Genomic DNA, 25,477 nt, shown 5'->3' on the forward strand with positions numbered 1-25,477 from the left:
CATAAGCTTCCCACAAGAAGTTGGGTGAATTTTAGCCCATTCCTCCTAACAGAGCTGGTGTAACTGAGTCAGGTTTGTAGGCCTCCTTGCTCACACACGCCCACACATTTTCTATAGGATTGAGGTCAGGGCTTTGTGATGACCACTCCAATACCTTGACTTTGTTGTCCTTAAGCCATTTTGCCGCAACTTTGGAAGTATGCTTGGGGTCATTGTCCATTTGGAAGACCCATTTGTGACCAAGCTTTAACTTCCTGACTGATGTCTTGAGATGTTGCTTCAATATATCCACATAATTTTACTTCCTCGTGATGCCATCAAATATTTGAGAAGTGCGCCAGTTCTCCCTGCAGCAAAGCACCCACACAACATGATGCTGCCATCCCTGTGCTTCACGGTTGGAATGGCGTTCTTCGCCTTGCAAGTCTCCCCCTTTTTCCTCCAAACATAACGATGGTCATTATGGCCAAACAGTTCTATTTTTGTTTCATCAGACCAGAGGACATTTCTCCAAAAAGTACGATCTCTGTCCCCATGTGCAGTTGCAAACCGTAGTTTGGCTTTTTTATGGCGGTTTTGGAGCAGTGGCTTCTTCCTTGCTGAGCGGCCTTTCCGGTTATGTCGATATAGGACTCGTTTTACTGTGGATAGATCATTTTGTACCCGTTTCCTCCAGCACCTTCACAAGGTCTTTTGCTGCTGTTCTGGGATTGATTTTCACTTTTCGCACCAAAGTACGTTCATCTCTAGGAGACAGAATGCGTCTCCTTCCTGAGTGGTATGACGGCTATTGGTCCCATGGTGTTTGTACTTGTATACTATTGTTTGTACAGATGAACGTTGTACCTTCAGCGTTTGGAAATTGCTCCCAAGGATGAACCAGACTTGTGGTCTCCAATTTTTATTTTCTGAGGTCTTGGCTGATTTCTTTTGATTTTCCCATGATGTCAAGCAAAGAGACACTGAGTTTGAAGGTAGGCCTTGAAATACATCCACAGGCACACCTCCAATTGACTCAAATTATGTCAATTAGCCTATCAGAAGCTTCTAAAGCAATGACATCATTTTCTGTTTTTTTCCCAAGCTGTGTAAAGGCACAGTCAACTTAGTGTATGTAAACTTCTGACCCACTGGAATTGTGGTACAGTGAATTATAAGTGAAATAATGTCTAAACAATTGTTGGAAAAATGACTTGTCATGCACAAAGTAGATGTCCTAACCAACTTGCCAAAACTATAGTTTGTTGACAAGAAATTTGTGGAGTGGTTGAAAAACGAGTTTTAATAACTCCAACCTAAGTGTATGTAAACTTCCGACTTCAACGGTAGTGTGTTTGTGTGGCCGTATGTAGTGTGGGGGTGTCAGTACTGTATGTGTGTGTGCGCCGAGTCCAGTGCAAAATAAGGCCAAGGCAGGTAGCCATTTAATTAGCTATTTAGCAGTCTTGTTTTGCATTCTTATGGCTTGGGGGTAGAAGCTGTTCAGGGTGCTGTTGGTTCCATGCTTGCTGCACTGGTACCGCTTGCTGTGCTGTAGCAGAGAGAACAGTCTATGGCTTGGGTGGCTGGAGTCTTCTAAAAACAAATTTAGGGCAGTCCTCCGACACCGCCTGGTATAGAGGTCCTGGATGGCAGTGAGCTTTTGCCCCAGTGAGTACTGGCCCGTACTCGCTATCCTCTGTAACGCCTTGCGGTCAGATGCACAGCAGTTGCCATACCAGGGCTCAACATAAAGGCTTGTCAAAAAAAAGAAGAAAAAAGTTGGACAACCAGAATATAGATTTCAGTTGTCCGAATGGACAAGTAAACAATCACAATATCAAACAATTACTCCGATCAGAATTGGAACAGGCAGGGCAGTGCATGGTTGACATTGAGTAAATTGCCTATATTCCTATTTGCTATAGCCTATTTCAATACATGTTATATTTACATAAAGCAAGAGAACAATGTAGACCGAGTCTCACCAAAGCAGTGCAATAAATCTACATTTTTTGAATGCAATTCAATTTAGGCGCAAATTGAAAAAAATGGTTTGATCCTTAAGAGGCACATAAAAGTTGATGTTCCATAAGGCATTTCTGCCCCCCGAAAAATGTATTTTGCTAAAAAATAATATAACGTTCAAATGCCTCTCCTGTGAAGCAGTGACGTGCGACATACGCCTAGTTTCTTGAAACGGATCACATTTGATATGAATTGGCCTACTAAGCCACTTTCAGTTTTAATGCATGCTAGATTTCTCCTACCTGATTATTTCATGATCAAACAATGAATCTAACAGGCTTTCAATCTCAAAGTTGTTTTTCAATAACCCGAAAAAACATGGTAATAATGAGAGATGGAAGAAACAATAAATATAATCGAATGCAAAATGTGAACAAACCATTATACATACATACATTATGCACGCATGCTAGGAAAAAAATCCCTACTTGCCATTGAGAACCAAACAAACCTAATCCTACTAAAAACCATTAAGACAAATTAAATTAAAGTTGAGTATTTTCCAAACTTTTGTAATAAAGTGTGTAATGTCCGACAGTAGTGATATCTGTATGTTTGCATTGGCAGCGTCTCAATCCGCCTATGTCACACTTCCTCATCTGTGTTGAAAGGTGGCCGTTAGAGCGGTATTTGTCAGACCATGAGATCACGAAAACATCTGTAGCATCCGAATGGTTTGGGCTACAAACTAATGTGTGACCCCACTGTGGAAAAGGGAGATTCTCACAAACATGATGGTGTAATCTTTAAAAAAAAAAAAAAAAAGTACAATCCCTACAAGTGTCACTTGACTCGTCTGAAGGAACCGGTACCAGTTTAAAGGTCGTTTTGTGCCGACCTAAAAAAGTGGTTAAATATGTGTTGTGAAATTTCCTGAATTTCTTATCTTATTTTTTGCCATTTATGAATATTATTCAGCGCATTTCTCTGTGCTATAGAGAAGTTTTGACTTGTAATAATTACTTGATGAAGCCAATAACTGATGTGGTAAACTCTTTAATGTTATCGGATAAATCCTGGAACATATTCCTATCTGTGCTAGCGAAACAGTCCTGTAGATTAGCATCCGCTTCATCGGACCACTTCCGTATTGAGCGTCACTGGTACTTCCTGTTTGAGTTTTTGTTTGGAAGCAGGATGCAAAAGGGAGGGTGAGGGAGGGCCTTGTATGCCTTTCTGTGTGTGGAGTAAAAGTAATATAGAGTTTTGTCGCCTCTAGTTGCACAGGTGAGAAGTTGGTTAGAATGAGGTAAAACAGGTTTCCGTTTCCCTGCATTAAAATCACCAACCACGAGAAACGCCGTCTCTGGATGTGCATTTTCTTGTTTGCTTATGTCCTATACAGCTCTTTGATTGTGGTCTTAGTGCCAGCATCAGTTTTTGGTGGTAGTCATGTGTTGCTGTCTAACTTTTTTCCCCACTTGTCCTTTGGACCTTGTGTTGTTGAAGGCCCGGATGGCAGTAGACAAGAAGGATATAATTCATATTGATGTTAATGATTCATTTCGAGAGTCATGATTATTGACTCCCTCTCTCTCTCTCTGACAAACAACCAAAGAGATCTCTAACAAACACAAACTACTCGGTCATCATTTGTGTCCACAACAAAGTAAGTTGTCATGGAGACCCAAATGTCTTTAAATCACACAAAAAAAGGGCTCTTTCCTCTTCAAACCACTCTCTTATCTCTCTCCTTCAATGAATTAACATTAACGTGTTAGCTACCAAACTTGTTTTGTGGGTTACAGGGATGAAAAATACCATTACTGGTGAAGGCAGTGAAACATTTAGGCTAACGTTAGCTATAGCGGCTTGTCTTCAATAGTACTGTCACTCCAACAACACTGGCTATAGCCTACCTTGAACAATGCAAAGAAGATGCAGGTAGTGAAGGCCTGATGGCTTATAAAGTTTAGCTAATGCATTGTGTTTAAGTAGCTAGCTAGCTTAACTTGCCTTGCTTGCCCCTTGTTGAAGATTCATCACTCCATCCATGATCTGAGGTGACAGACGATCCCGTTGGGACCACTCGTATAATAATACTTGATTACCGGTAATTCTGAGCATAGTATCTGTTTTGTTTTATATACCGTCTTTTTAAGCACATGACCAAATTTAGTTTCTCACTGGTGGGATAATAAAGTTAATCTGAATCTCTGAATCTGACCAATGACAACCAACTAGCTAAAATCAAACAACATCGCTATTTATCTGAGAAGTGGGCTTCAATGATTGTTGACTAACTAGAAAATGGGAAGACAGGGTGCATGCAACCCTTCTCGCCTGTACACTCATTCACCCCCCCACAAAAAAAAGATTAAAGCAGTGGATTGGTTTAAGTGTATTGGTACTGACGAAGATCCGTTTCGGATCTAAACGTTGTCAATAAAGAGGTGAATTGGGAGCTTCAACAGTGTGCGTTCTTTGTTAGCCCAGAACCTACAGTGCATTCGGGAAAGTATTCAGACCCCTTGACTTTTTCCACATTTTGTTACGTTACAGCCTTATTCTAAAATGGGTTAAATCGTTTTTTTCCCTCATCAATCTACACACAATACCCCATAATGACAAAGCAAAAACAGGGTTTTAGAAATATATGCAAATGTATTTAAAAAATGTAATTGACTTCACATTTCCATAAGTATTCTGACCCTTAACTCAGTACTTTGAAGCACTTTTGGCAGCGATTACAGCCTCGAGTAGGACGCTACAAGCTTGGTACACCTGTATTTGGGGAGTTTGTCCCATTCATTTCTGCCTATCCTCTCAAGCTATGTCAGGTTGGATGGGAGCTTCGCTGCACAGCTATTTTCAGGTCTCTCCAGAGATGTTCGATTGGTTCAAGTCCAGGCTCTGGTTGGGCCACTCAAGGACATTCAGAGACTTGTCCCGAACCCACTCCTGCTTTGTCTTGGCTGTGTGCTTAGGATCGTTGTCCTGTTGAAAGGTGAATCTTCGCCCCAATCTGAAGTCCTGAGCGCTCTGGAGCAGGTTTACATGAAGGATCTCTATGTACTTTGCTCCGTTCATCTTTGCCTCGATCCTGACTAGTCTCCCGGTCCCTGCCGCTGAAAACATCCCAACGGCATGATGCTGCCACCACCATGCTTCATCATAGGGAAGGAGTGACTTCCGTTTGGCCACTCTACCATAAAAGCCTGATTGGTGGAGTGCTGCAGAGATAGATGGTTGTCCTTCTGGAAGATTCTCCCATCTCCACAGAGGAACTCTGGTGCGCTCTGAGTGACCATCAGGTTCTTGGTCACCTCCCTGACCAAGGCCCTTCTCCCTCGATTGCTCTGTAAAGAATCTTGGTGGTTCCAAACTTCTATTTAAGAATGATGGAGGCCAATGTTCTTGGGGACCTTCAATGCTGCAGACACTTTTTTTGGTACCTTTCCCCAGATCTGTGCCTCGACACAATCCTGTCTCGGAGCTCTACAGACAATTCATTCGATGTAATGGGTTGGTTTTTGCTCTGACATGCACTGTCAACTGTGCGACCTTATACAGACAGGTGTGTGTGCCTTTCCAAATCATGTCCAATCAATTGAATTTACCACAGGTGAACTCCAAGTTGTAGAAACATCTGAAGGATGATAAATGGAAAAAGGATGCACCTGAGCTCAACTTAGAGTCTCATTGCAAAGGGTCTGAATACTTATGTAAATAAGGTATTTCTAAAAACCTGTTTTCGCTTTGTCATTACGGGGTATTGTGTGTAAATTGAGGAAAACAGCATTTTATTTAATCCATTTTAGAATAAGGCTGTAGCGTAACGAATTGTGGAAAAAGGAAGTGGTCTGAATACTTTCCAAATGCACTGTATGTTTTTAAGGATGTGCGTATGACCACTTTTCTGTAGACTGTATTGGTAGACAACCTACCCAATGCTTTTACATCTTTAACAGGAGATAAGGCTAATGGCCAGCGCTAGCAAGAAATGGGATGCGGCTCAAAATGACATGGCTAACCAATGACTGCAAGATGACTCTCGCTTCCAACAAGTTTAGGATAGGCTATCGATTGCTTTGCTTTATAAAATCCAAGTAATTCTGAACTGCCAAAATTACTTCATTACTGTTAAATATTTTTTGATCACTTTTCATGTCATTTTGGCCAGCTAATAGGCCTACCCATTGATCAAGCAACATCGGAAGTAAAGTGTGAACCTCTTATGAGCAGTACTCGTTAGCTCCGGCGTACAGTTACTTGTACACAAAATCCGCCCCACTGGTATTCATAACTACATTGTTGATTGTAAATTACAACTTTGATAATTCTACATTACTAACTAGCTTCGTTGTTTATTCTATCTAAACCTGCCTGATTTAATTGATCTGTAGCATGTTATCTTGAAGGGGCGAAGTCTGTTGCGACATTCTAGGGTAAGGAAAGTTGGAGCTAGCGTTTTGGGCATGCTAGCTATTGTCAAAAAACCTTGGAAACTATTTCCTTCAGTAATAATACAATGATAAGAGTTTAAAGTATTCAAAACTTTAAACTCTAGGCCGCTTAATTTGTCACACATGACTGGCGTATAGCATATATTTATGTAATTAAAAGTCTAAAGTTTGGCTACATTTTTACTGGCACCTCATGTCAGCATCGGTTTGGACATAAGGCTGTCGACTATGCATATCACCTGTACTTTGACATGTAGGCTTTTTTTTAATTTATTTATGTGCGTGAAAAATGTATTTGAATATTATTCCAATGTTGACCTCTGATCCAATTATGATATAGTAATTGTTTGATATTGTGATTTTTGTGATGTATACAGTACCAGTCAAATGTTTGGACACCTACTCCAGTTTATTACATTTTTACTATTTTCTACATTGTAGAATAATAGTGAAAACATCAAAACTATGAAATAACACCTATGGAATCATGTAGTGACCAAGACAGTGTTAAACAAATCCAAATATATTTGAGATTCTTCAAAGTAGCCACCCTTTGTCTTGATGACAGCTTTGCACACTCTTGGCATTTTCTCAACCAGCTTCATGAGGTAGTCACCTGGAATACATTTCAATTAGCAGGTGGGCCTTAAATTAATTGGTGGAATTTCTTTCCTTAATGCATTTGAACCAATCAGTTGGGGTGGTATACAGAAGATGGCCCTATTTGGTAAAAGACCAAGTCCATATTATGGCAAGAACAGCTCAAATAAGCAAAGAAAAATGACAGTTCATTACTTTGACTGACCTTCTTGTCTTAATCTGGAAAGTTTCAAGAACTTTGAAAGTTTCTTGAAGTGCAGTTGCAAAAACCATCAAGAGCTGTGATGAAACTGGCTCTCATGAGGACCTCCACAGGAAATGAAGACCCAGAGTTACTTCTGCTGCAGAGGATAAGTTCATTTAGAATTACCAGCCTCAGAAATTGCAGCCCAAATAAATGCTTCAGAGTTCAAGGAAAAGACACATCTCAACATCAACTGTTCAGAGGAGACTGCGTGAATCGGGTCTTCATGGTCGAATTGCTGCAAAGAAACCACTACTAAAGGACACCAATATGAAGACTTGCTTGGGCCAAGAAACACGAGCGATGGACATTAGACCGGTGGAAATCAGTCCTTTTGGTCAGATGAGTCCAAATTTGAGATTTTTGGTTCTAACCGCTGTGTCTTTGTGAGACGCAGAGTAGAGGAACGGATGATCTCTGCATGTTCCCACCGTGAAGCAGGGAGGAGGTGGTGTGATGATGTGGGAGTGCTTTGCTAGTGACACTGTCTGTGATTTATTTAGAATTCAAGGCACACTTAACCAGCATGGCTACCACGGCGATCTGCAGTGATACGCCATCCCATCTGGTTTGCGCTTAGTGGGACTAAAATTTATTTTTCTACAGGACAATGACCCAAAACACCTCCAGGCTGTGTAAGGGCTAGTTGACCAAGGAGTGTGATGGAGTGCTGCATCAGATGACCTGGCCTCCACAATCCCCTGACCTCAATACAATTGAGATGGTTTGGGATGAGTTGGACCTCAAAGTGAAGGAAAAACAGACAACAAGTGCTTAGCATTTGTGGGAACTCCTTCAAGACTGTTGGAAAGCATTTCAGGTTAAGCTGGTTGAGAGAATGCCAAGAGTGCAAAGCTGTCCTCAGGGCAAATGGTGGCTACATTGATGAATCTAAAATATAAATACAGGCATATCTTAAGCTAAATATGGAGCACACAATTAACAGAATAAAACACACACACGTTTTGAATATTTAAAGAGTTGGTTTAGATTAATAAATAGGCCTACAGTAATGATGATGATAAAACAAATGATTCTAAATATGAAAACGTAAATCCATGCAAGTTGCACATAGCCTGCATTTGGCTGAACCACGGTTCTTATTGTCCTCTTTAATATTAAAACTTATAGGCACAGTCTTTCATTTGACCTCAATGAAAAAGGCCTTCATTTTTGCAATCAACAGTAGCTTGGGGGTGGGCCATTTCCCTTCTCCTCATATGTCTCATCATTAAACAGTGTACTTGTGGCCTCAAAGGCCCCATAGTCAGGACATAGGCGGTAATGTTAACCATCTGAGCTCGCCCCCCTATCAACACAGCAATTGGCAAAATATAATTTTCTTACTCTGTAGACCTCAACACTTAGGCGATTTTTACAGTTTTAGCCTCCATTGCCTGCACTGCTTTCGAAAGATTTAAACTAGGGGTTGAATAAGTACAGTGTGTTTCACTCAACAGGCACTTTGTTCTTTGAAACTCCCCCAAAGCGAGTTTTTATTTGAATAGTTGTGAATTGCGTACTGTTTGCTACCTTGAGCTCAATTTAGTGAAAGGCTTTTAGGCATACATTAGCCTCTATCCTCCTAACTAGTTAGCTTTGCACACAGGGTATTCTACCTCCAAGACATTTTGCAATACGAGCCTTGCTTTCTCTTGTCTTCTCTGATTCATCCCCTCACTCTCTCTTTCTCCCTGTTTTTCTCTGACTTTTGTTGGCACAGGAACCCCTCCATTGCGTTCTACCAGGCCTTCCAGTCTGGCAGCAGGCTGCGGGCCCACAGTGATAGGTACTGGACTGGATGGGACGGGCCTGCCTGTGTGTGTTTATGGTGCAGTGCATTTGCAGCTCAGCAGCAGTAGTGAGCTTTCTTTTTGTGGATGTGCATGGCTGGAAACAGAGCATGGCAGCGGGGATGTGTTGGCCAGCCAAACCTCTCACACTCAGCCAATAGGCCTACATTAATAGCTGCCTTCTCAGTAACACGAAGGCCCACTAAAGCCCATAAACAAACAGTTGTTCCCTGAACCGCCCCTCAACTGACTCACGCCTGTCAGCGTATGACACTGAACAGAGCGGTGCTATAAAGGGCAAACCACTTTTAGTCATATGAAGTCATCAATAGGAATAATCGGATGATTTAAATAGAACATGCCAAATCCAATACCGTTCCCTAACACTCCCACTTACAAAGCAGATGATTTGTCAATCTATTATGACCTTTCACCTACCCCTTTCCGAGTGCTAGATGGAGTGTGCATTCAGGAGGCAGGACATTCTTGAGAAGCCTCTATAGAAGTGAAAAGGGAACCATATAAAACTATATCTGACAGGAGAGCACCAGACGGGAAATGAAAGCGCGTTGTTAAAGCAACGCTCAGCTGACAGACACCACGGAGGAGAACTGTACACACAGGCAGTAATTTCATACACCCAACCACCTCCAGCCATTACGCTGTGTGCCTGAAACCCACTCGCACTAAAGCATCGATTGATTGACTGAGTTAGAAAGCACTGACTGAGTGCTTTCTAACTGGGACGCTGCAGTAACATCATGTACTTCTTCTGCCTGGAATAGTACATGCAGATTTCAGTTGTGCTGTGTTTGGAGACTTTACTGTTACTGCAAGCACCTGGAATGTACTGCATATCTGGAGTTGGTTTCCAGCACCACCGCGGGATGGCAGGGGCGTTGCGCTTCACTTCCTGTTTTAGAGGTGCTGTATGTAGGGCGTTCCGTGGGTACACACTTCCACGAGTGCCTGTTTCCGTGGCAGAAATGCAAACAGGCCAGGCTTTGTGCGCAAGTCCTCTGTAGATCTCAATGTTGCCCCTGGTGCTCCGAGTTTGTATTTCATGTCAGTTTTATTCGACCTCATTCGGTAACCGATTTGGGCTCTCTCAACATGGTACCTTTGAGATTGTTCAGATGTCTCTCAACATCATGCTCCACTGTTTCCCACTGATGTTTTGCTCTGTAAAAACGAGATGGATTGCCAAATAGCCAGTTCTCTTGCATGAAGAAATGCTAGTGTGTTCCTTCTAGTTCCGAAATGAATCTGCTTGTAGTCACGCATGTTTGGGAAATGTCTTTCATGGTAGAAGCAGGTAAGTACATTCAAGTGTCACGGTAGTTAAGCCCACCTGCAGATACTGAACATGTGGACTGGCCTCGCTTTTCAGCTTTGAGCTGTTTTTATCATATGCTGAGCCAGAGGCCCCAACTGGGCTTCCCTCTCACTGAAGTTACTGATCCCAGTGATGGCATGAGGCAACAGTGGCCAGGGGCAAGGTATGACAACTATCCCAGGTTCCTACTCAGTTGCTCCCGCCTCAGTCCCTGTCAATGTAGGAGCGCTTTGTGACTGTCCACTCTTTGGTGGCTAATGCATCTTTTGATTCACATTCTTCTCTTGAACCCTTGAGGTTCGGAACGTCTCGGTCATTCTGTTTGTAACCACAACAAAAAAAGAATTCAAGCTCCATTTAAGCTCGGTCCAGTGAATTGCACAAGGTAAACTTTATAGAGTTTCGCAAAATGGACGATGGCAGCTTTCTGTTTGATCTCAGCCCCAGCCCTAAGCCCTGTGGGCTCTGACGAACAGAGGTGGTTTTACACTGTTTACCTTTACCCAGGTAGAGCCGGAGAAGTACCTTTATACTACGTACTGTACGTGTTTGAAGTCAGAAGCTTTAGCAAAGAGTTAGGCCTACATGGCTTTACCGAGAAGTCGGTGGCTTTAACTAGTGGCTAAGAGAAGATCACATGTTCAAAGGGGCTTGGGAAAACTGGAGCTTGTTACACCACCTGGCCACACATTGTTTTGCCTTCAACCAAAAAAATCACAACTCTCAGGAGTAATTTAGTTTGTTTGAGAATTGGCGTAGGACTTTTAGACACTCATGCTGCCATTCTGGCTTTGGTAGCTAGTTCTGTTATTTTTCTTGGTCTGTTGAGGAGTGCAAGGATTATTCAATTGGTAGGATTTCACTGAAAAAAATTCTTTAAAGTGGGCACTGCCCAGACTGATCTATGACCAGCTGGTTTGTGGCAGCGCTGACCTGTGCTGAATACCACCTGTTCTGGTCCAGCACGAGCTATTTTTGGCACCCCCCCCTCCCCCCACATGTCCTTTACACTGAATAGCACAGTCTCTTCTATTTACTGTGCCTGTAGGCCAGAACTGACCGAGGTGTGACCATGAGGACAGTGACACGTCTAGTGTAAATTCAACTCTGCCACAGCCGTGTAGTTAGACTCTACCATCCTCCCCAGAATGTGTGGGGGTTCCACCATAGCCCTGCCAGTGACTGGCTTTATCCAAACTCCTCTTTATCGAACATGGGAAAACTACACTAATGTACTCCATTCTATGTTCTCCTGTAAACCGGGCCTGTGTTCTCTCGTGTTGGTCTTTTTCAAGCCGTCTTTAATTGAGACGAATAAACACACTCCACTTGAGTCTGTCCCAGTGTCTGAATCCGGAACGCTGGTATTAAAGGTTTATGCCCAGTTAGGCAGTTTAGTGTACAGTAGCTCGCTAGAAAGCCCAATGTTTTATTACTGGTTGTTTTTTATATTATTAATGCACTACTAGCCTAGTTGTCTAAGATTTTCTTGTCATTAAAGTGCAATTGGACCAGTGACCAGTGTTTGGTTTAGGAAAATGACTAGGCCTACTTCAAATGATTAGGCTAGTTCATGCATTTGATTTAATCATTTGAACTGATTTCTTGTTTTGGTCTCATACTGGCACAGGACCAGTCTGGAGGTATTTGGGCTTAGGGCCCACCACAAGATCTGTGCTTTTACAGGGGAGAGAGCCGTTGGGTCAGACCCATTGGAAACTCACAGCAGGCAGGAAACCTATAGGAGGGACTGTGTGCACATTAGGAACTGACCTAATTGAAACAAATTTGGGCAATGTAGGGTGAAGTTTGTTTTGCCTCTTTCTCTTAAGGTTTTTCTGGCATCCATAACTATTTGGCTGTTGGGACCTATTACTATTTGAAATCTTTCAAATACTTTGAGCATTTGCTTTAGCCTGCCTGAAGGGCCAGGTGTTGGGGGGGGTTTATACTTCCAAGACTTTTCAATTAGTTCAGGCAACAGGCAAGCTCAATCAACCACAGATATAGTATTTGAATCCAGGTCTGGTGTAGGGAGTGTGCGCTGAGCTTGCCTCTTGCTTGTGTACACATTTTGTGTTTTCACATGCGAGGAGGCAGTAGGCACACTTCCCCCAAAATGTATAAATGTTTTGTCTTACTCAGCCTTTTGTTATCCATCATCCTCTCGTCAGCGAGACCAAAGTGGAGGTTTGTGGTACAAAAAGTCACTGTACTGGCTGAAGGGCTGGGAGAACATTTCTCCCTGGAGGAGCCCGTTGATGGTAATCTGCTTGTGCTTCCGCTCCTCTTGGACAAGTACATTTGGACGGTGAAAGAACATAATGTCTTGTGCTGCGCCGTGTTCATCAACACTTATTTTGAGGGAACCCCTGTGCGCATTAGAGCCCGAGACGTCAAAAAGAAGCCGCTGTCCTACACATCCTTCTGAAGTGTTATGACATGGTGCAATTAGTTGACACACTGATTAGAATGACCATTAGAATGGCACCAAATGTCAACCCATGCAATCAGTCTTTAGCTGATGAAGGTAACCACATCCATATCTGGTGGTGAATACACATACAGTTAGGTTGGAGTCATTTAAAACTCGTTTTTCAACCATTCCACAAATTTCTTGTTAACTTCTTGCGGATTAGTGGGACGATACCGTCCAATTTCGACAATTTCCGGTGAAATTGCAGAGTGCCAAATTCAAATTAAATCACTATAAATATTAAACTTTCATGAAATCACAAGTGTAATATATCAAAATAAAGCTTAACTGGTTGTTAATCCAGCCGCCGTGTCAGATTTAAAAAAAGGCTTTACGGCGAAAGCAAACCATGCGATTATCTGAGGACAGCGTCCAGCACACAAATGCATAACAAATCATTTTCAACCAGGGAGTTGCGACACGAAAGTCAGAAATGGCGATATAATATATGTCATACCTTTTGAAGATCTGGTCCCGTGTGGCTCAGTTGGTAGAGCATGGTGTTTGCAACCCACAACGCCAGGGTTGTGGGTTCGATTCCCACGGGGGACCAGTACGGGAAAAACATTTTTATGAAACGTATGCCGCTCTGGATAAGAGCGTCTGCTAAATGACTAAAATGTAAATGTAAGATTTGATAGCAGATCTGAAAGTTCTAGCCTTTGTGTATAATAGGTTGTGAGCCTGGAGCATCAATCGAACAACTTGGAAGGTAATAATGGTTACGTAAACTACATATGATAAACACTGAGTGTACAAAACATTAGGATCACCTGCTCTTTCCGTGACTTAGACTGAGTACACCTCTAAATGATCCCTTATTGATGTCACTTGTTAAATCCACTTCAATCAGTGTAGATGGTGGGGAGACCGGTTAAAGGGTTTTTAAGCCTTGAGACAATTGATGCATGGATTGTATATGTGTGCAATTCAGAGGGTGAATGGGCAAGACAAAAAAATGTAAGTGCCTTTTTGAACGAGGTATTGTGTAGGTGCCTGGCACACTGGTTTGAGTGTGTCAAGAACTGCAACGCTGCTGGGTTTTTCACACTCAACAGTTTACCGTGTGTATCAAGAATGGTCCACCACCCAAAGGACATCCAGACAACTTGACAGAACTGTGGGAAGCATTGGCATCAACATGGGCTCACTGTGGAGTCCATGCTACGATGAATTGAGGCTGTTCTGAGGGCAAAGGGGGGTGCAACTTAATGATAGGAAGGTGTTCCTAATATTTTGTACACAGTGTAGTATCACAATGTCTTATGTCATGAAACTACACAAATCCTTTGGGTGTGGGGAGGGTTGCCCCTTCCCTAACCTTTTTTTAAAATTTCAACCAGTGTTTTAGTGCATAGTCAGCCTAACCTGCTCCAAAATGCACACAAGCAATACATGTTACCGGTCCTAAAAAGCAAGGTGATGATTGCGGACCCATTCCGTTTTACTACTTCCCCTGCTTTGTTGAGTCATTCGCACTTGGATAAATGCCGTTGACCCCGGTCATAAACCACCGTTCTATTGCCATTTTGATCTATGATGTGGCGTGATAACTGTTGCGCAGCTAGATGAACTTTGACTTTGTTTCTATTTGATTGACATGATTTTGAATATCTGAATACATTTGCAATCTCCCTGCATACGCATCAAAGTGACCGCGGAAGGTATGAAATGTATCCCTGGCCAACTTGTCAACACATGTCTTCTTGACGTGCGCAGCTTCATGTTTTATTTTTCTCTATGTAGCCTAGTGATGCCTAAGCCCTTCAGTGCTCTCGTGGTGTACTCTCATGGAGTACTCTCTCAACCATGCGCTACACACTATCCTACAAACTACTTTGCTGTCCTGGTTCTCCTCTTTAGTTATTCAGTATCATTGGTCCATTACAGGGAACAACACAGGTAAGTGTATTGCTCGTTTCAATAGTGGAGTGTTGGTTTTGATGACGGGGTCTAGTTGTCGTTGGATTTATGTTCCTAAAATGAGGTTAAAAGTAGTCTCAATTGGATGTTTTGTGCACCCGTTCAATAAATGTACACTACATTTCCTGAATCTAATCAAAATGTATTTGTCACACTTGCCAAATACAACCGGCGTAGACTTCACAGTGAAATGCGTATTTACAATGCTCTTTCACAACCATGCAGAGTAAAACATTTAATAAAAACATGAGGAATAAAAAATACAATAATGAAGCAACATAAATCACATTTACCTAAGTATTCAGACGCCTTACTCAGTACTTTGTTGAAGCACCTTTGGCAGCGATTACGTCATCAAGTCTTCTTGGGTATGACGCTACAAGCTTGGCACACATGTATTTTGGGAGTTTTCCTCATTCTTCTCTGCAGCTCATCTCAAGCTCTGTCAGGTTGGATGGGGAGCGTTGCTGCACAGTTATTTTCAGGTCTCTCCAGAGATGTTCGATTGGGTTCAAGTCCGGGCTCTGGCTGGGCCACTCAAGGACATTCAGAGACATGTCCCGAAGCCACTCCAGCATTGTCTTGGCTGTGTGCTTAGGGTCGTTGTTGTTTTGGAAGGTGAATCTTTGCCCCAGTCTGAGGTTCTGAGTGGTCTAGAGCAGGTTTTCATCAAGGATCTCTCTGTACTTCGCTCTGTTCATCTTTGCCTAGGTCCTGACTAGTCTCCCACTCCCTGCTGCTGAAAAACATCCCCACAGCATGATGCTGCCACCACCGTGCTTCACCGTAGGGATGGTGCCAGTTTTTCTCCAGATGTGACACTTGGCATTCAGGCCAAAGAGTTCAATCTTGGTTTCATCAGACCAGAGAATCTTGTTTCTCATGGTCGTAATCCATTGGGTGCATTTTGGCAAACTCCAAGTTGGCTGTCGTGCCTTTTACTGAGGAGTGGCTTCCGTCTGGCCACTGTACCATATAGGCCTGATTGGTGGAGTGCTGCAGAGATGGTTGTCCTTCTGGAAGGTTCTCCCATCTCCACAGAGGAACTCTAGAGCTGTATCAGAGTGACCATCGGGTTCTTGGTCACCTCCCTGACCAAGGCCATTCTCCCCCAATTGCTCAGTTTGGCTGGACGGCCAGCTCTAGAAAGAGTCTTGGTGGTTCCAATCCTCTATGTAAGAATGATGGAGGGCACTGTTCTTGCACCTTCAAAGCTGCAGAAATGTTTTGGTACCTTGACACAATCCTGTCTCGGAGCTCTACGGACAATTCCTTTGACCTCATGGTTTGGTTTTTGCTCTGACGAGCCCTGTCAACAGTGGGACCTTATATAGACAGGTGTGTGCCTTTCCAAATCATGTCCAATCAATTGAATTTACCACAGGTGGACTCCAATCGGGTTGTAGAAACGTCTCAAGGATGGTCAATGGAAACGGGATGCACCTGAGCTCAATTTCGAGTCTCTTATAGCAAAGAGTCTGATTACTTATGTAAGTATTTATTTTTTATAAATGTGCAAGCATTTATAAACCTATTTTCACTGTTATTATGGGGTATTGTGTGTAGATTGCTGAGGATTTTTTTATCCATTTTAGAAGGCTGCAACCTAACAAAATGTGGAAAAAGTAAATGGGTCTGAATACTTTCCAAAGGCACTGTATATACAGGGAGTACCAGTACCATATCAATGTGCAGGGGTATGAGGTAGATATGTACATGTAGGCAGGTTTAAGGTGAATATTAGAATAGATGATAATAAAGTTAATAAATAAAATGGCAGCAAGCGTATTTGTGTGTGTGTGGAGTCCTGTGAGTGTACGTAGAGTCAGTGCCAAATAGAGTCAATGCAGACAGTCCGGGTAGCCATTTGATTGATAAACTATTCAGCAGTCTCATGTCTTGGAGCTTGTTGGCCGAGACCCGATGCTCCGGTACTACTTGCCGGAAGGTAGCGGAGAGAACATTCCATGGCTTAGGTGGCTGAAGTCTTTGGCAGAGCCTAAAATGTTAATTTTTGGTACACCAGCCACAGTGACAGGTAGATTTAAAATCTACAAGCTACACATGTCAACACATGTCTTTTACCAGCCAAAATATTTTGGGTTTCTGAAATTACACCAACAAAAAAACACAACTGATGTGCATGCTTTGTATTGATGCGCATGCTTTGTAATAACCTGGGGGTGGCCCTTCAGGAAGTCCAGGATCCAGTTGCAGAGGGATGTGTTCAGTTCCATGGTCCTGAGCTTGGTGATGAGCTTGGAGGGGACTATGGCATTGAACACTGAGCTGTGGTCAATGAACACAATTCTCACAGGTATTCCATTTGTCCAGGTGGGAGAGAGCAGTGTGAAATAGGGCCGGTATTTATACATGGACTGGTTTGGATTTTTACTTTACCTTCTATAATTGTACTTCAATGTTTGTTAGGTGTGATATGCAACTCCGGCGCGTGTAATGTCCGTTTTTATAGTTTATTCCGTTTGCTACTTGCAAGTCAGCTCCCTCCTGCATGCAATGATTTAGGTCAGGGATGGGCAACTGGCGGCCCTTTTGTAGGCCCGCGGACCAATATTTTCATATATATCTCAGTGAAGGCTGCTGAAGGGAGGACGGCTCATAATAATGGCAGGAACAGAGCCATGTGTTTGATGTATTTGATACCATTCCACTCCATTACCACGAGCCCGTTCTCCCCAATTAAGGTGCCACCAACCTCCTGATTTTATATATACACTACCGTTCAAAGGTTTGGGGACAAGAGGACAAGTACATTGATGTCTAGTTTGAGAAACAGACGCCTCACAAGTCCTCAACTGTCAGCTTCATTAAATAGTACCTGCAAAACACCAGTCTCAACGTCAACAGTGAAGAGGTGACCCCGGGATGCTGGCCTTCTAAGCAGAGTTGTAAAGAAAAAGCCATATCTCAAACTGGCCAATAAAAAGAAAAGATGGGCAAAAGAACACAGACACTGGACAGAAGAACTCTGTCTAGAAGGCCAGCATCCCGGAGTCGCCTCTTCACTGTTGACGTTGAGACTGGTGTTTTGCTGGTACTATTTACTGAAGCTGCCAGTTGAGGACTTGTGAGGCGTCTTTCTCAATCTAAACAATGTAGTAAGCAAGGTCGAATTACCGACCAGGGTCGGGCCCATTGATAATCATTTATCATATTAAAAACTGCCTCCACCCTATGGCAAAATGTGTAGAATTGCTGGAAATTTGTTATAAACTTGCAAAATCCTCTCTCCGCCTCATGTCAAAATGTGTAGAATTGCAGCAAACTTGCTTTAAAACGGCAACATTTTCTCAGGAATTTTACAGGAAATGAACTTTAAAACAAAATGTTTTTCTCTTTGGTGTCAGGTGGGCCACTAAAATATTTTGCTCGCAAGGGGGTGTGTGTATGGATGTATACGCAGATCCACAAGCCGCTGCGGACCATCATGATGAGTTTCGTTTTTTTGGTGGCCACCACCCCCATCAGTTACCCATCCCTGATTTAGATCTACATCATGACCTGCATGCCACTTCCCACAACAAGCCCTGCCCCCTGTCACTCAAGGAGAGTAGTTATTGGTGTTGCTCGATCACGGAGTCATGAGCACTTCACTTGCCGTTTGCTCAGTCTGCATGGTCAGACGCAAGAAGATGTTGGTGACAACGATGCTGCTTTTAAAGTGTTCTATAATTACACTATTAGTTTGTGTAGCTCACTACCTGCAAACAGCTAGTTTCTTAAGTGAAAATAAATTGTTAGCTGCTAATGCTAATTGCTAGTTAGAGGGCTAGCTAGCTAAATGTAATCAGTCAGAGCAAACCTAACTAGCTAATACAGCCTGATATCAGTGCTGGTGTAGGTCTGGATCAGTATGTTTGTACAACGGTATCTTGTAAATCCGAGAGGAATAGGCGACGCATAAATATGTTAGCTACCTAGCTAGCTACACGAAGAAGTATCCCCTGGGAAATGCTGACCAACACTTTGGCTCCTACCCTGTCACAATAATTCCTCCCTGGCTTATTCATTTATCATGTCAAACAACAATGTATTCAAAGGGCTGCCCACTCTATTCCAACTATTGAATTACAATAATCATATTTCCATGATTCCAACAGTACACCAATAAACTAGGCCTATATCATGCAGCCCTGCTTGGCACCGTGTGGGAAATTCAGAAATGAATGTAAATGCTATACATTTATTTTGGGGTTGAATTGAACTGTATAAAACAGGGCTGTCCAACCCTGTTCCTGGAGAGCTACCCTCCTGTAGGTTTTCATTTCATCCCCAGTTGTAACTAACCTGATTCAGCTTATCAACCAGTTAATCTAGCGCACCTGATTCTACTAATTAAGGTTGGAGAGAGAACCTACAGGATGGTAGCTCTCCAGGAACAGGGTTGGACAGCCCTGGTATAAAACAATCAGAACGGAGAAAGCCGTTCTTTTTTAAATCACTTAATTGTTGCCACCCTAGAGCATATTTAGAACTTTTATTATATACACTGCTCAAAAAAATAAAGGGAACACTTAAACAACACAATGTAACTCCAAGTTAATCACACTTCTGTGAAATCAAACTGTCCACTTAGGAAGCAACACTGACAATAAATTTCACATGCTGTTGTGCAAATGGAATAGACAACAGGTGGAAATTATAGGCAATTAGCAAGACACCCCCAATAAAGGAGTGGTTCTGCAGGTGGTGACCACAGACCACTTCTCAGTTCCTATGCTTCCTGGCTGATGTTTTGGTCACTTTTGAATGCTGGCGGTGCTTTCACTCTAGTGGTAGCATGAGACGGAGTCTACAACCCACACAAGTGGCTCAGGTAGTGCAGCTCATCCAGGATGGCACATCAATGCGAGCTGTGGCAAGAAGGTTTGCTGTGTCTGTCAGCGTAGTGTCCAGAGCATGGAGGCGCTACCAGGAGACAGGCCAGTACATCAGGAGACGTGGAGGAGGGCAACAACCCAGCAGCAGGACCGCTACCTCCGCCTTTGTGCAAGGAGGAGCAGGAGAAGCACTGCCAGAGCCCTGCAAAATGACCTCCCGCAGGCCACAAATGTACACGTCTGCTCAAACGGTCAGAAACGGACTCCATGAGGGTGGTATGAGGGCCCGACGTCCACAGGTGGGGTTGTGCTTACAGCCCAACACCGTGCAGGACATTTGGCATTTGCCAGAGAACACCAAGATTGGCTAATTCGCCACTGGTGCCCTGTGCTCTTCACAGATGAAAGCAGGTTCACACTGAGCACACAGACGTGACAGAGTCTGGAGACGCCGTGGAGAACGTTCTGCTGCCTGCAACATCCTCCAGCATGACCGGTTTGGCGGTGGGTCAGTCATGGTGTGGGGTGGCATTTCTTTGGGGGGCCGCACAGCCCTCCATGTGCTCGCCAGAGGTAGCCTGACTGCCATTAGGTACCGAGATGAGATCTTCAGACTCCTTGTGAGACCATATGCTGGTGCGGTTGGCCCTGGGTTCCTCCTAATGCAAGACGATGCTAGACCTCGTGGCTGGAGTGTGTCAGCAGTTCCTGCAAGAGGAAGGCATTGATGCTATGGACTGGCCCGCCCGTTCCCCAGACCTGAATCCAATTGAGCACATCTGGGACATCATGTCTCGCTCCATCCACCAATGCCACGTTGCACCACAGACTGTCCAGGAGTTGGCGAATGCTTTAGTCCAGGTCTGGGAGGAGATCCCGCAGGAGACCATCCGCCACCTCATCAGGAGCATGCTCAGGCGTTGTAGGGAGGTCATATAGGCACGTGGAGGCCACACACACTACTGAGCCTCATTTTGACTTGTTTTAAGGACATTACATCAAAGTTGGATCAGCCTGTAGTGTGGTTTTCCACTTTAATTTTGAGTGTGACTCCAAATCCAGAGCTCCATGGGTTGATAAATTGGATTTCCATTTATTTTTGTGATTTTTGTCAGCACATTCAACTATGTAAAGAAAAAAGTATTTAATAAGATTATTTCTTTCATAAAGATCTAGGATGTGTTTAAGTGTTCCATTTATTTTTTTTGAGCAGTATATATAAAAATAAAAAAATTAATTTATGCCATTATACTGTCAAGAATTTAGAAAAATAGTATGTCGCCCAGCCCTAAGTGCAATTGAGATTGCGTCATCTATGGATCTGTTAGGGTGATATGTTAATTGGAGTGGGTATTGGATGATGGTGTTGTGTGCCATGACCAGCTTTTAAAGCACTTCAGGATTACAGATGTGAGTTACAGGGCAATAGATGATAAAAGGTCACAAGTGCAGAATAATTACACCTGTCGAATGAATACATTTGACAGATTTTAAAAAACATGGTTGCGTCAAACAATGCAATGCAATTGTTGAGGATCCAAAAAGTTGAGACTTATTTCCATTCTGGCCCTCATAACTTTGACGGACAGGACCACACTATGTGTTCGCTGTAGTTTTTGTCAGTTTCCGTTGCACATTCAACTTGTGAAAAGCACAGTATATACAGTGGGGTCTGGAATTATTGGATCCCTTTATGAAGATTAGCAAAAAATAGAAATACTGTTAATACGTTTTACAAATAATTTATACTAATACAATTGCTCAGAGAAAAAAGTTTAACAATACAAATAATCTAATTATTGGATCCCCGGTTTTCAATAGGCTACTCTAGCACCCTCCCCTTGTGAGGCTAACGAGATTATTTGGAGAACACATTGGTGTGCGTCGCCAAAGACCTCTCTTTTTCGTCATATGACCATAATAATAAATAAGACAGTACTGTGCAGCCGTCTTCATCGACCTGGCCAAGGCTTTCGACTCTCAATCACCGTATTCTTATCGGCACACTCAACAGCCTTGGTTTCTCAAATGACTGCCTCGCCTGGTTCACCAACTACTTCTCAGATAGAGTTCAGTGTGTGAAATCGGAGGGCCTGTTGTCCGGACCTCTGGCAGTCTCTATGGGGGTACCACAGGGTTCAATTCTCGGGCCGACTCTTTTCTCTGTATATATCAACGATGTCGCTCTTGCTGCGGGTGATTCCCTGATCCACCTCTACGCAGACGACACCATTCTGTATACATCTGGCCCTTCTTTGGACACTGTGTTAACTAACCTCCAGACGAGCTTCAATGCCATACAACACTCCTTCCATGGCATCCAACTGCTCTTAAACGCTAGTAAAACCAAATGCATGCTTTTCAACCGTTCGCTGCCCGCACCCGCCCGCCCGGCTAGCATCACTACTCTGGACGGTTCTGACTTAGAATATGTGGACAAATACCTAGGTGTCTGGCTAGACTGTAAACTCTCCAGACTCACATTAAACATCTCTAATCCAAAATTAAATCTAGAATCGGCTTCCTATTTTGCAACACAACCTCCTTCACTCACGCCGCCAAACATACCCTCGTAAAACTGACTATCCTACCGATCCTCGACTTCAGCGATGTCATTTTACAAAATAGCTTCCAATACTGTACTTAGCAAACTGGATGCAGTCTATCAGTGCCATCCGTTTTGTCACCAAAGCTCCTTATACCACCCACCACTGCGACCTGTATGCTCTAGTTGGCTGGCCTTCGCTACATATTCGTCGCCAGACCCACTTGCTCCAGGTCATCTATAAGTCTATGCTAGGTAAAGCTCCGCCTTATCTCAGCTTACTGGTCACAATAACAACACCCACCAGTAGCACGCGCTCCAGCAGATATATCTCACTGGTCATCCTCAAAGCCAACACCTCCTTTGGCTGCCTTTCCTTCCAGTTCTCTGCTGCCAATGACAGGAACGAATTGTAAAAATTGCTGGAGACTTTTATATTTCCCTCACTAACTTTAAACATCAGCTATTTGACCAGCTAACCGATCGCTGCAGCTGTACATAGCCCATCTGTAAATAGCCCACCCAATCTACCGACCTCATCCCCATATTGTTTTTATTTACTTTTCTGCTCTTTTGCACACCAGTATTTCTACTTGCACATCACCATCTGCTCATCTATCACTCCAGTGTTAATTTGCTCAATTGTAATTACTTCGCTACTATGGCCTATTTATTGCCTTACCACCTCACGCCATTTACACACACTGTATATAGACTTTCTTTTCCCCCCTATTGTGTTAACTGTACGCTTGTTTATTCCATATGTAACTCTGTGTTGTTTGTGTTGCACTGCTTTGCTTTATCTTGGCCAGGTCGCAGTTGTAAATGAGAACTTGTTCTCAACTAGCTTACCTGGTTAGATAAAGGTGATTTTTCTGTTTTTTTACATTTATTTTTATGATTGGTTGAATAATTCACCTGTGATTTGTCTTCATTCTAACCTCCTCTCTTCCTTTTACAGTGCCTCTGGAGCCAGTGTTGTTGCCATTGATAATAAAATAGAACAGGCCATGGTAAGGGTTTTTGTTGAATCATAATCATTTTATAGTATCAAATTTTGCTGTCATTTTGGTTTTAAACCGTGTTGATGAAATGGAACTACTGTATTGGTAAGGAATGGATCTCAACTCATTTGCTCAGGTGCCACTGGTTTAGGTCTTCTCTTGGTACTTAACTAAAAAATCTAAACTAATTCAAATAAGTTGCCATCTAAAGACGCCATCACCTAGTTTTCCTGCTCTGAGCTGGTCGCTGTGTTGATGACGAGGACGTAAACAAGCATGTGGTCTGTTTTATGGCTGAATTTTGATTGCAATATGTGCATGTTAGAGGCCTGCTTTGTTCAGTTACTGGCTAGTGTTCTGTTCTGTCCTCTCGTAATGACTGTTAGCGAGCTAAATGCTATTAGCATGTCCCTTGTTTTCTATCTCCTCAGGACCTGGTGAAAAGCCATCTGATGTATGCGGTGCGTGAGGAGGTGGAGGTGCTGAAGGAGCAGATCAAGGAGCTGTTTGAGAGGAACTCTATGCTGGAGCGGGAGAACGCAGTGCTGAAATCCCTGGCCAACAGCGACCAGCTGTCTCAGCTCTCTGTCCGGCCGGCCGACACACACTCCTCCTGCAGCACGCCTCCACAGCAAGGGGTGGGCCAAGGCCAGCCGCAACTACAACTACAGGCTCCACCACAAGCCCAGCTTCAAACACAGCCTCCGCTCCAGGCCCAGTCCCAGCAACTTCAAACCCAGCCTCAAGTGCTGCTTCAGCTCCAGTCCCAGCAACTACAGCCTTTGTCTCAACCCCAGCTCCAGCTTGACACCAGCCAGCCCCCGCCTTCGCAGCAACCGCAGCCCAACGTCAACTCTGCTTGAAGTGCATCCTCCCTATCTCTCTCCGTGACAGGAGAGGGGGGAGAAAAAAGTAGAAAACATCCTCCAATTCTAAATTGGCATACGAAGCAAAAAACAATATTGTCTTGTTCGCCACCAGCTTGACCACCACAACCAAGAGCAGTGCTTCAGTGTGTCTGTGTGTGTACTGTATGCCGGCTGTTCGGCCTTCCCAGTGTTAATGCAATCATCGAGAGAAAGGGGGGCATTTCTTGTGGGGCGCCATGCTGGAGTTTTGACCAACCCCCCCACCCACCCAGGGGCAACACACAGAGGAAAGGGGAAACTCATGAGGGCAAATCATCGTGTCAGTTTTTTTTTTTTTTTTTAAAGAGAATCGAGTCGGGAAGGGGTTTATTTTTAGCCTTGCAGTTTCATGTTGTAAGTAAGTGGGAGAGATCTATTTTCGGAGCCGCGCCACCATTTCTTCTTCGACATAAGTCCAATCCATGCATCAGTCTAAAGTTCTACTGTTAATGTTTATTTATTACTGGGCTGCTATTTTCATAAAGGAACAATGTCTCACAAAAAAAAAAAAAAAAGGTTAAAAAAATTAAAATAAACATTGAGCCTTTTTTTTTCTTTATTACTTTTTTTTTTGTCATTAGTGTTAATAATAACTGGCCCTACATCCAATGGGCAGTTTATTGCATTAACCAGTTGAATATGTAGGCAATAATAAAGAAACTCTGACATGTCTAACACTAAACGGGCTGTTTTACAATTGTTTATCCGCATCAGTCAAGATCTAGTTTGAATGTACATTTTGTATAGAGTGTAAAGTATTATGCGCGTAGCAAAGTTTGTACAGGTGAACACCAACTCTTGTGACAGGAAATTTGAACATGAATCTGCGGTAGGCTTTTTTTGACGACAACTTCCAATCCAATTGCTAGTTTCTTTGTCTCAAATTGACAGTTTATTGCCATACTTCCCCGCCCCTACCCTAATGTCGTCTTGTGCATTTGTTTCCGGGATGGGGGCAAAAAAAATGCTGTGAAATCGTTCAAAACCTACTTTGTAACCAAAGATGCAAAGCTGTGTAATTCTATTATTATTTTGCACACTCCTATGTATTTTGTTACTTTTCCTCCTTCACAACAAAATATTTTTGTTGCTGTTTAGCATGTTCTGCATGATCTGTAATCTTCAAACCACTTTCTTACCTCATTTTTATTCAGCACTCTTATTGTAAGATCTGTGAACAATGTAAATGGGGGGGGGGGGAAGACATGGAGACAGAGCTAGGGTTTTGGTTGAGCAACACAAACTAGTGTTAGACAATAGCTGCAAAAAAATGAAGTGAGCCATGTTTTGTTCATTTAAATGGTGTTTGAATTTCATATGCCAATAGTTTTGTTACATTGCAAATTTGTATCTATTTAAATAAATGCAATCTTCCGATTCAAATTTTGTGAAAA

At 43.0% G+C, this 25,477-nt stretch overlaps 1 protein-coding gene across 2 annotated transcripts in view; it reads left to right on the forward strand.

Annotated features, from left to right (window-relative positions):
• Positions 1 to 25,477, forward strand: part of LOC115156648 (TSC22 domain family protein 2) — a 43,526-nt gene extending 18,049 nt beyond the window's left edge. The window contains exons 2-4 of one of the 2 annotated variants that reach the window (XM_029704164.1): positions 8,981 to 9,046; positions 23,133 to 23,184; positions 23,607 to 25,477. In XM_029704164.1, coding sequence (XP_029560024.1) covers positions 8,981 to 9,046; positions 23,133 to 23,184; positions 23,607 to 24,038 — 550 coding nt within the window. In that variant the 3' untranslated portion in view covers positions 24,039 to 25,477. The remainder of the gene's footprint in view (positions 1 to 8,980; positions 9,047 to 23,132; positions 23,185 to 23,606) is intronic. The other variant, XM_029704165.1, reaches the window with a different exon arrangement.

This window comes from Salmo trutta, chromosome 21 (genome assembly GCF_901001165.1).
Source record: "Salmo trutta chromosome 21, fSalTru1.1, whole genome shotgun sequence".
NCBI classification, from domain to species: domain Eukaryota; kingdom Metazoa; phylum Chordata; class Actinopteri; order Salmoniformes; family Salmonidae; genus Salmo; species Salmo trutta.